At 45.1% G+C, this 12080-nt stretch overlaps 1 protein-coding gene across 1 annotated transcript in view; it reads right to left on the bottom strand.

The window, feature by feature from the left end:
* Nucleotides 1-12080, bottom strand: part of DPF3 (double PHD fingers 3) — a 247505-nt gene that overhangs the window by 17079 nt on the left and 218346 nt on the right. The window contains exon 9 of the mRNA XM_066277060.1: nt 1057-1169. Coding sequence (XP_066133157.1) covers nt 1057-1169 — 113 coding nt within the window. The remainder of the gene's footprint in view (nt 1-1056; nt 1170-12080) is intronic.

Here is a 12080-nt window from a genome sequence, read left to right as displayed (position 1 = left end):
TTGTGAGTAGAGTTTCTCTACCATTATGTCCTCTAACTCATTATTATTTGTGCATATAAAGGCTATTAATTTTTGCATGGTAATTTTTTATCCTGCTACTTTTAATGTTTGAGTTAGCTTTATAATTGATTCTCTTGGGTTTTTCATATATATTATTATAGTTTACAAAATAGAGTTTAAGTAAAAAAAAAAATAGATTTTGCTATTTGTTAGCATCTTATGCTTCTAGTTGATTTCTCTTGTCTAATTGCATTAGCTAGTATCTCTAAAATAATGATAAAAGTGGTAGAGATAGTAGGCATCCTTATCTGGTTTCTGATCGTAGTAGAAATGCCTCCAGTGTTTCCCCATAAATAAGATAATAGCTTTAATTCAAAGGTATAAAAAGTTTATCATGTTAAGAAAATCTCCCGCCTGACCAGGCGGTGGCGCAGTGGATAGAGCGTCAGACTGGGATGCGGAAGGACCCAGGTTCGAGACCCCGAGGTCGCCAGCTTGAGCGCGGGCTCATCTGGTTTGAGCAAAAGCTCACCAGCTTGGACCCAAGGTCGCTGGCTCGAGCAAGGGGTTACTCGATCTGCTGAAGGCCCGCGGTCAAGGCACATATGAGAAAGCAATCAATGAACAACTAAGGTGTCGCAAAGTGCAACGAAAAACTAATGATTGATGCTTCTCATCTCTCCATTCCTGTCTGTCTGTCCCTGTCTATCCCTCTCTCTGACTCTCTGTCTCTTAAAAAAAAAATCTCCCACAATTTTTATTTTTTGAATGTTTTAATCATGAATAGGAGTTGAAATCACCATTATTTTGGAAACTAATAAATAAAGGGAAAGAGTCAGGTATTTATCCTGCCTTTTTTACATAAACTATTCCTGAGGGTAACCAAGGTCCCTATGGTACGAATGTCCCAAGTGTTCTGAGGTCAAAGGGAAAGGGGAAGTTCCTGACTGACACTTTCGCCAGGAGTCCAGTTATGAGAGTCCTCCTCCCTCTCCACCCCTCACAGGACTTCCAGCCCCGCGGATTTCTACCTCCTGGGTGGAAGCCCAAACTCACGTCATTCTCCGAGGTCCCACAGAGGATGCAGGATTTGCACTCTATGCACTGCCACTTGTAGGTCTTGACGGCCTCAGTCATGTTCAGGGTGAACTGCAGGCAGGTCGGGTGACCTAGAGGAAGCAGAAATGGTAGCGTTAAAGCCAAAGGGCCTGACTTGTCACCCTCAGCACCACTAACTAAGAACACATTTATGCCCAGCTTGGAAGGCAGGGGTAGCATGCGTTAGGAACCTGGATGGGGCACTACTCACACTCCCTCACTACCTACATGTATATCAGATCAAGGCCTAAAGAGGGAGATGGGTATTCACCCTTTCACCAGGCACGGATGCCATCCAAAGCCTCTTGCCCTAGAGCATTTCCCCCTAGAGGTGCAGCCAGCTAGGACCTAAGTGGTGATGGGGGAACGAGAAGGATGCTGCACAGCGTGTGGCACAAGGCAGCACGTGAGAGTCACCCGCAGTAGCTCCAGCCCCAGCAGCAACACAGAAGCTATCTGGAATTGGGCCCTCAGATCCACAGCACTGTTCACACTGTCTCACGGCACAGGGGAAGAGTGTGAGGCTTCCCGGGACAGAGCTCAGGGGCTCTGTGAGGCATTGCTCTGTTATCCAGAGCACCCGTGCCCATGCCCAGGAGGTCAGCAGGAGTCCACACCCTGCACAGGACCAGGGCTAGAGAGGGAAGTGGCCTGACAGGGAGGGCTAGTAAGTGCGGCATCACCGCAAAGAGTACACAATGGCCAGGTCCATCCTAAAAGGACTGCTTGCTGGTTCTAACTCTTTTCTCCATCCCAAGTATCACATTAGCCCAGCCAATAGCAAGATCGGGGAGGGACATTAGGATGTAACCTTAGAGCCCACAGCCCCAGTGGACCAATACTGAGGCTCACCTGCAGAGCTGCACTCTGTTTGCAGCCATAACTCACCCAAAAAAGAGACACCAGCAGTGAGAGGACAGCTATGAGCCATAGAATGTGAAGACCTCTGACCTTCTATTTGGCAGGGAAAGGAAACTTGATGATCCCAGGTTTCCCAGGGCTGTCAATCTGCCCAGAGCATCTAGGTCAGAGCCTCAATTACTGACTCTGTCACAGAAAAGCTGACAGTTTGCCTACTGCTAGAAGTTCACCAGAGCTCCCAGCTTTGCCAAACCCACCATATAGTGCATTGTGTTGCTTCTTTCACATGAAGGATTGACTTCTAAAGAAGGACACAAGAGGTGGGTCACAGGGTTTTACCAACCCAGTGGCCTCCACAGATGGGCAGGACCCCATGTGGTACCACCACCCCTTGGTGAAGCCACATCCCACCATGAGGCCCCCATTTCCTCCCTTTCAAATCCTCACAGAGCTACTTACATCATGGCCGCCTGGGGGACATACTTTCTATTCAGTCAACATAAGGACCCTTCAAAGTTGGGGCTCCACAATTACAAACCACACTGTTACCTCATAGAGTAAGAGTAGGAATGGAAATGGCTCATTGATGGGGAAGAGGGGACCACTTAGCCAAGAGCAGCTTGAAGGATCGAGAGGGCTGATCTAAAAGCTTTTCAAGGGCTTCTCAGGTGCCATCCAACTTAAAGGCTCCCACAGCTCTAAACTAATAACCCTCTTAAAGTGACACGGTGCCAGTGACCTCAAAGAGATAGAAGCCCAGCATTACGAGCCTGCATGAACATCCTGCTGATATCCTTGAGGGCATCACAAAGACCTATCTGTCTAAGAAGCACACTGGCCAGGGTGGTTCCCTACTCCAGTTTCTCAGAGAGAATACTGGGATTGGAATAGGAGGGAAAACACCAGTTTGACATTCTGAATGGTTTGGACCATAAATGCCTGGGTTCTCAGACAGGGAACCCTTGGGAAGGTTGCAGATAAGTTCATAAGAGCAGATACCCATACTAGCAAACTGACTCTGCCCAGTTCCACCGCCTCCAGCCACACCCCAGCCACAACCAGCCAGCTCACAATAATTATTCAGAAACAAGTACTTATTGAGCACCTGGTAGGCCAGCCATTGCACTAGACAGAAAAGACGCGGCAGTAAGCAAGACACCCCAAACACCTCTCATTAGAGAGAACTTAAGTTAATGAACTAGACACATACCTATTTATTTACAACTGTGTGATAGGTGCCATGAAGGAAAATCATAATTGACAATGAAAACAAAACCATAGGAGCGCCTAACCTAGTCCAGGATGCCGAGGCAACATTTCCCGACACGGAAAGAGCCAAACGGGTGGGAGAGGGGAGCGTCCGAGCGAGCACAGCGCAGCCAGCGGAGGCTCTGCGCAGTGAGGGCTTGGCAAAGTGAGAGGAAAGGGCAGGCTAGTGAGCAGAGGCGTGGCGAGCCAAAGGAGAAAGGCAAGAGGAGCAGGTGAAGTTGCTGGAGCCAGATTACACAGGCACTGTGGCCCTTATTTAAAAATTCAGAGCTTTAAAATCATGAAAGGGTTTTAAGCAAGAAAGAGACTGAATCGCGCTGTGTTTAAAGGACCATGCTTTAGCATGAGAGATCTTCAGGGTGACGAAGCGATTCTGTATCCTGATTGTGGTGGTGGTTACAGATATGATCAGACTGCATAGAGTTACACACATGCACACCTAAGTACTCCATGTATGTGCATGGAAAATCAATAAAATATGAATAAGGCCTGCAAGTACATTGATGTCCATTGACTGGCTTTGATAGTGAACTAGTTATATAGGATGTTACCAGGGAAATAAACTGGTTGGAGGCTGCATGTATCCTCTCTGTAGTATATTTAATAACTTTCTATGGTGCTATAATTATTTCAAAATAAAAAGTTAAATAGCTATTTTTATATAAGGAAAATATAAATAAAAATTAAAATCATCAAGATGGAAGGGAAGGGCCTGACCAGGAGGTGGCGCAGTGGATGGAGCGTCGGACTGGGATGCAGAGGACCCAGGTTCGAGACCCCGAGGTCTCCAGCTTGAGCGTGGGCTCATCTGGTTTGAGCAAAAGCTCACCAGCTTGAACCCAAGGTCGCTGAGTCCAACAAGGGGTCACTCGGTCTGCTGAAGGCCTGCAGTCAAGGCACATATGAGAAAGCAATCAATGAACAACTAAGGTGTTGCAACACGCAATGAAAAACTAATGATTGATGCTTCTCATCTCTCTCCGTTCCTGTCTGTCCCTGTCTATCCCTCTCTCTGACTCACTCTCTGTCTCTGTAAAAAATACATAAATAAATAAATAAATTTAAAAAAAAAGATGGAAGGGAAGGAGGGAGGGAGAGAGGGAAGGAGGGAGGAAGGGAGGTGCTATGGAAAGATTTGGGAGGGCTGGGGAATGAAGATGGCAGAGAAATGGGGGGGGCAGGGGGATGTAGAGATGCAAGAATTGTTGCCAGGAAACTAGTTCAGAGGCTGATGCAAATACCAGGAGATAGACAGAATGATTAAACTGAAGTGGGGATTTGAGAAATATTAAAGATATAATTGACAGGACTTAACCACTGTTTGAATGTTAGGAGAGTGGGAAAAGAGAGATAATGAGAAACATTCTCAAGTTTCTAACCTAAGAAATTAGGTGGCTGCACTGAAGCTTACGCTGGTGAGGAAGACTCTGGTAAGCACGCAGGGGCCCAACGGCGGTGGGGGGATCACTCTGCTGAACTCGGGTAGTCTGTGAGACTTCTGACGGAAATGTCAGGTAGGTAGCAGACTGTAAGTGCTTAGAGCTCAAAGGAGACGTATGGACTAGATATGTAAGATCTTTGGGTGATGAAACGATTCTGTATCCTGGATTTTTGATCAGTAGTAAGAATTAATTAAATTACCTAGGAAAATTTAAAAAGCACAAGGAGAGAAGAAAGGAGGAGAGAGAAAAAGGTCCAGGACAGGTTTTGAGGACTCGACTAGTTAAAGCTTGAAAGAACAACCAACAGAGAAAACTGAGAAGATGGCCAGAGATACAAACCAGGCAAATACGGGGTCGCAGCCACCAAAGAAAACATTTCAAGAAGAGGGTGGCCAGCCGTGTGGACTACCACAGGTTCTTGAGTTTGTCATTACTCAGTAAGGACCCAGAATGAGGGAGTGTTGACAGATCAGAGCAAAAGCTGCCCTACTAATAATAACACTCTTCAGCAGTGTCCCCTGCCCTAGGAAGGAAGGTCAGCACATTCCAGAGCACAACATGGAGCTCAGTGGCCAACTGGAGCTGCCTCCGCAGGTGGGGATGGGGTGGGGGTGGTGATTTGTGTGTCACACGCAGCCAACAGTACTCCACAAATACTTATCAAGAGCCAATTCTACGTTCAAGTTTTCTCAGATCACTGTGCTGAGCTCTGAAGACATTTCCTGGTATAGTTCTGAGCCAGTGAACAGGAGTAAGTGGGTTTTGGAAACTCCTGTTGGAAGTCTCTGAAAAAGTCCCAAGGGCTTTCTCTGCGTTTCAGCCTTGAGGAAGCCATCAGCGTCCCCCAACCCCTTCAAAGCCAGAGGAAGGGAATGACATTCACACAGCATACCCCTCTCCCTGCCAGCCTCCTCCCCATCAAATGTAGGACTAAGATGAGCCTCAGCTCGGTCTGTAGGCTCCTTTGGCTCAGAATTCAAGACATCGCTCAAGTGCAAGAGGAAAGTAAGGGATGCAACTTCCCAGCCAGGGAGGGTAAGGCATAGAAGGCCAAGTCACCCAGCCAGCCATTAGTGGGTACAAAACGACACCCAGAATGAAATTTTCCTGTCTGTACCATCATAACAGATTAGCTGTCTGTTGCCTGTCTCCAAAGACTGGGTAAGTTATTTACCAACTAAAACTATAAGAATAAAACTTCTTATCTATCATGAAAATGACTAAAATAATGTACACTGTTGGACAAAGGGAAGTTTTTAAGGAAAATGCTAAAAACCCATTTCTAGGTTTTATTGCTAGAACTCTTTATTTTTACCCAGAACTAATTCTTAAAATCCTTACTAGTAAAAGGATAATAGATACAATTTTTCCAATTCAAGGGCGGTAAGAAAAAAGAGGCATATTTGTTGTAAAGCCATTTACTTATATAGTCACTCACTGCTTCAAGATTCCTATCTTAATCTCTTCCATAAAGTTAACCATCATTCTCTAATGTACTAGCTTGGAAATCTGGATATTTTAAAATACGTCCAGTTTTTCATAAAGAAAGGAATGCATGCACTGCTATTTAAACAGCCCAATGGAGTGAAGGGGAAACAACCTTCCCCAGGTCCTCCTGGTTGAGATGATTCAACAGGACATTTGTAAGGTTCCAATTACCAGAAATGAACTTAGAAAGTGGTACAGTGCGCATGATTCATCCTAGCCGGATCATTAAAAACCAAGTCCTTCCTAAACTGTTTCTCCAAATCTGTTCTGTCAGGAGGGTTCAGGAAATCTTCTGACTGCTTATTTAGTTGGTCCTATAATAAAAACTAGGTGCAAAGAGGCATTCTCAATCCAGCCCTAACCCTTTCCAAAACTGCTCTCCATCCTCCCCAAAAGTTGAAACAGAAAGTGTAACTGGTGGCCACCATGTGTGGGAGACCTTGCTCATGGACAGGGCTTTCAGACAGTAGGGATTTGGCTTCCGGGTGCTATTTCAGCAGATAAGAAGAAAAGAGAAACCTGCATGGAGAAGGCTGTCCACGAGACTGGTGTGCATAACACTACCATCTACTGGGCTCAGTAAAAGACAGAATGAAGACATCTGAAAGCAGTGACTACCCCCTCGCCACCTGAAGGACGCATGTCATGTCTTTCCAGAACCCACGTGCATAGATGCTGAGTATATTCCAGGGAGAGAAAATGGGATTTGGAGGTATCTGAGTGAGAAGGCACACAGATCAACACCCAAGTGTTAGTTTCACACTCACAGCTGCCTACTTCCATACATGCTCATACACAACTGCCCACACACGAATATTTCCAACCTTTTAGGGATGAAAATATCTGCCCTGGTTGATTAAGCTCACATTAGACTTCATTAACCAGTCAGTATCACTCTACAGATATTCTGCACTGTGAAAGAAACAGTCAATGTTCAGCAAACCCTGGGCAAAAAGAATATAACTGCTATGACACGTGTCTCTTACATTATAATCCTTATTAAAAGAGTTTTTATTGTATTATTGCCAATATTTAATTTTGACTAAACTAAGCCACATCACTGATTAAATTAGAGCTCCAGGAGAAAAAATGCATTATCTTGATAGGAATGTGCTGAAAACATAAATAAAACAGATACAAGTAACTGTGGAAATATCATGGTCTATTATTTATTCATCATTGTTAAATTATAACCACCTGATTATATTTTATTACCTTATTTATCAATGCTGATCTCTTAAAAACTAATTTCTCAGGATAGAAAAATCTAAATATCCCTGTTCTCAGGCAAGAAAGCACAAAACTCTAATTGTTCTCCTTGGTCTGATGTCTGGTTTATAGAAATTATTTATATAAAATATGTAGGCTCAGTTCTAATCTGAAATTAGCACCAAAAACAAGTCTTTATGAGCATTCATTAAAAAATAATTTGGCTCAAATTTCTAACAGTTCTCTATATTCATACACACATACAAATTCTAATATTTACATATTGCAAAAACAGATGACATTTTAGCTAAAGAATTTATGTGAAGTGTAGTCAAATCTGAATCATCCTTGCTAAAGAGTAATTTGAGGGGAAAAAAATATTACTAGCTCACTTTGGAAAGCCATGTCATTCAATCAGACCCATTTATTCTCATTTTCTCTCTCTGGCTCTCTCCCCACCCACCTCCACTTTGAGACCCTGCTTGTCAGGGGGAGGCAATGAGGTTCTGAGTCATTATACGTAATCTGTAAAAGGATGAACCTCTCAGCAATCAAGAAGTCAATCTCTGCAGACACATATTACAACCAGTATGTTAACCAGGCACTACTTCTCAACTGAGTGATTTCTCAAGCCTGCTTTGTAAACCTTCTGCAATGGTCCACATGCTCCCCTCTCATCTGCTCCAGATGTTACTTCTAATACTAAGACAACTGCAAATCAATGACCACAGTGGCACTCCAGAGGCACCTGCCTGGCTCCTTTTCTACTCATCATTTTTAATATACTTCAAAGAGGAGAATGAAAAGAAAGAGTGTGAAAAGGATAAGAAACAAACAAACAAAAACACATTAAAAATAAAGGATGGTGTGGGCCGTGGCTGCCTTTTGCTTGGGAAGAACCCAATAAGCTCAAATGAACTTAGAGATCTGTTATCCTCTCTCGTGCTGTCCAACTTCAGGGCACCCAGGCACCCTGTGGGAGGCAAACCACAGAGATTGCCATGCTGATCACGATTAACAATAACCATACAAAGCACATTCATGCAAAAGTGTTACAGGCACTTTTAATGGACTAAAGAGCTACAGGCTCATGTGTCATTCTCAAATAGCCCCAGAAATTCCCCAAGTTTTCATGGTCAAGTATAATCCAAGATAGAGTCTCATCTCTAAACGTGAAGGCACTGTGATTGATCCTCTTAAAGTGAAATAATGGGATGGGACAGCATGACCTGATTTATATAATTTACCTGACTGGCCCAGGTTGGGGTCAAGGCACCGTACTAGAAAGACATCAAGAGCCACAGTAATAATCCCAGAGCCCCTAATTAGTCACTGCGGCTGAGGACCAGGTGTAATTTATTCATTTACTCAGTCCCTCACAATAGTTGAATAAATAAATGCAGCAGGCACTCTCCTAGGCACTGGGGATGCAGCAATGAGAACACCCAACCCTGCCCTCAGGGAGGGAGTACCACAATTTCAGATACATTGCAGCAGCTGTGTCCCTGGACAAGTCCCTTTGCCTCTCTGGGCACTTGTTTTTTGATTGTTAAGTGAAAGGGTAAGAATCCTCTATCCATCAAGCCGTGGCCCGGCCCATGTCAGCAGCCACAAACAGTATTTTTAGAGATACTATTGATCCCAAAAGGCTGATGGATAAACAAGCCTTCTAAAATTTGCCTGCTAAACCTTAAAGTAAAAAAAACCTAAGAGAAAAATTAAAATGAGCAGTTTGTACTGCTACAATTTAAAGTCAAGTTTTCAACTAGACTAGCCCAATTCTAGGCCAATACCATGAAAAAAAATAAATCTAGAAACCTACAGAACTCTCACCAAGCATACCACCCACCCCAGGCGATGTTAGGCTGAACAGATGGGTTATCAATGAATCTGCAGGCAGAGGGGCCTTGCGTAAGGTTTCATCCATGAAGAATAGCAGATCTCTATTGAGCTGGTCATGTGACAGTAAGCAGATATTTCCAGGCAGGGAGTCGAAGAGAGTCACCAATATGAGCCACTCGGGTTGATTCTCCTTTTCAATCTTTAGCCAAGAATGTAGATTGGATGCAGCTATCTGTCCCTTACACAGGTACAAAGAACTGAATTTCACTGTCAGAAATGACACCAAGATCCCTAGGTTGAGCCACAGAGTAGCTGATAACACCGTTAGCGGAAATGGAGACAGCAGGCTTACAGAAAGTAGGAACCAATTCCATTCGGGCACCTTGCGTTTGCTGTGCAGAGGAGACACTCAGTGGAGATGCCCAGGAGCCAATGAGGAAATAGCGGTCTATAGTCAGGAAAGAGGACCAGGCTGGAGAGACAGGTTTAGAAATCATCCAGGCGTGAATTGGTAGATGAAGCCTTGGCACTTGGTGAGCCACTCAGGGAGAGGTCACAGGGTGAAAATAATACGGACCTCGATGGGAGGAGGAGAAAGGGCGACCACTATAACTGAAGGCATTAAGAGCATCACGAAGAGAACTCAGGCAGAGAGACAGAGACGATGTGGTCACAAAGGAGGAGAGTTTGGAGAGAGCCCTTCATGATGGCCAAGAAGAGATGGCCACCACCATCAAGTGAGAGATGACGTAAGGTAAGATCTGAAGGGAAAGTATTTCTCTGAGCTCTTGACGATTCAAAGTAAAACCATCTCCAGGAGTAGTGGGCCCTCGTGCCTCTCCAGGTGACAGGATGGTCTCCATGTTGTAGAAGACACGTGCAGAACATCTCACAACATGCTGTTCCTCCCACAGGCTTGTCCATCATACTCAAGCTTGAGAGCACCATATAAAACAGTCTTAGGAATATTATCTTTAGCTGATTCCATTTGTTAATAACAAGGGCCATTTTCTTCTGTGGGTTCCATAGCCTAAGCTAGGTCCTGCCAGCATCAGTTACGGTTCTTGCCTCAGGAGATGCATCAAGTCTCTGGGAGCCATCTTTTCCTTCTGACCTTGGGTTGCAGCTCTTTGATCCTAGGCGTTGGAGCCCTGCCCGCAAGGCTGGGGCGGGTCCTGGTGGAGATCTTCTCCACAGCGGTCCTGTATGTTCTCCAGGGATGTCTGGACCCAGGAGGGAAGCTGGTGCCACAGGCAGGAAATCCGCATTTTAAGTCGGACTAAACAGTGAGGAGAAAATAAAAATGATCGCCAGGCAGAAATGTTGGTGGCTGCGTTGCTTTTTTAAAGATGACTACAAATTCTTTGATCCTCCGCTTTTTGAGAGGTGTTGGCCATTCCCCAACTCTTGATTTAACAAATAAAATAAATTAAAGAGAAAGTGATTTGGAGACTAAGTTATAAAAAGGCACTCAGGTTTCCATTTATTGTTTTATCTCTCTCCCTCACACTGGAAGCAGCCAGCTGTTGAGTTAAGAGCTGCCCTATGGAAAGGTCCACAGGAGAACAAACTGAGAGTGGCGTCTGGTCCACAGCCAGCAAGGACCCGAGGCCCTCAGGTCAACAGCCCAAGAGGAACCAAGGCCTACCGACATGTGAGTAAGCCTGGCAGTGCCGCCTTCAGCCCAGCCTAGCCTGGGGTGACCGCAGCCTCATCCAACATCCCAACTACCGCCTCGCGAGAGGACACGCACCAAACCACCCAGACTCCTGACCCTCAGAGACTATGAAATTATAAATGTGTGCTGTTCTGAGCTGCTGAGCTTGGGGACAATTTGTGACACAGCAGTAGCTAATACAGTGGCAAAGGGGGGGACAATAAGGGGTCTGAGGGAAGGCTCTAGGGAAACCGGACACCTGACAGGACTCCTGCTGAGACTGAGTCCCAGTGCTGGGCTGAACAATGAAGGGTAGAAGCATGGTTTGGGATGTTATCTCATTTCCATCCTCTGTAAAGGGCTAGTTTTTAAAATGAATCTTTTTTTTTTTTTCACCATTGGTTTATTGGTTTATGACAGTGCTTGCTCCCATTTTATTTTATTTTAATTTATTTATTTTTTACAGAGACAGAGAGTGAATCAGAGAGAGGGATAGACAGGGATAGACAGACAGGAACGGAGAGAGATGAGAAACATCAACCATTAGTTTTTCATTGCACATTGCAACATCTTAGTTGTTCATTGCTTTCTCATATGTGCCTTGACCGCGGGCCTTCAGCAGACCGAGTAACCCCTTGCTGGAGCCAGCGACCTTGGGTTCAAGCTGGTGAGCTTTTTGCTCAAATCAGGTGAGCCCGCACTCAAGCTGGCGACCTCGGGGTCTCGAACCTGGGTCATCTGCATCCCAGTCTGATGCTCTATCCACTGCACCACTGCCTGGTCAGGCTAAAATAAATCTTTAAAAGAGCTAATAGTGGAAACCAAGATAACTGATATGACAGTGTGGGGATGCCTAAAAGAAGACAAGAACAGGTTGTGAAGCCTCACAGGGCACAAGAGTGCATCCAGAGCTCCCTGGGCCCACACTGTGCACGGCGCAGGCCGGGGGACCCTCTCCACCAAGGTGGCTGCCATCTTTGCCTCTGGCCTTGCCCTCTGATTCCCCACCTCGCCCTCACCCTGCTCACCCTCTGCCCACCTCCCTAGCCTCTCTCCCACCTTCAACAACATTTCCATTCAGTTTCCCTGAAACTATTCCCCAATATTAGAAAGCCAGGGATATCCTGGAAGTTCAACAGATCATTATGAGCACAGCAAAAACCCAGTCAGTATTTTGGTCTCAAGAAAGTGGTGCTTAGATATCTTAATAACTA

This window comes from Saccopteryx bilineata, chromosome 4, assembly GCF_036850765.1.
Source record: "Saccopteryx bilineata isolate mSacBil1 chromosome 4, mSacBil1_pri_phased_curated, whole genome shotgun sequence".
Classification (NCBI taxonomy): Eukaryota; Metazoa; Chordata; class Mammalia; order Chiroptera; family Emballonuridae; genus Saccopteryx; species Saccopteryx bilineata.
This window is presented reverse-complemented; position numbering and strand designations above follow the sequence as displayed.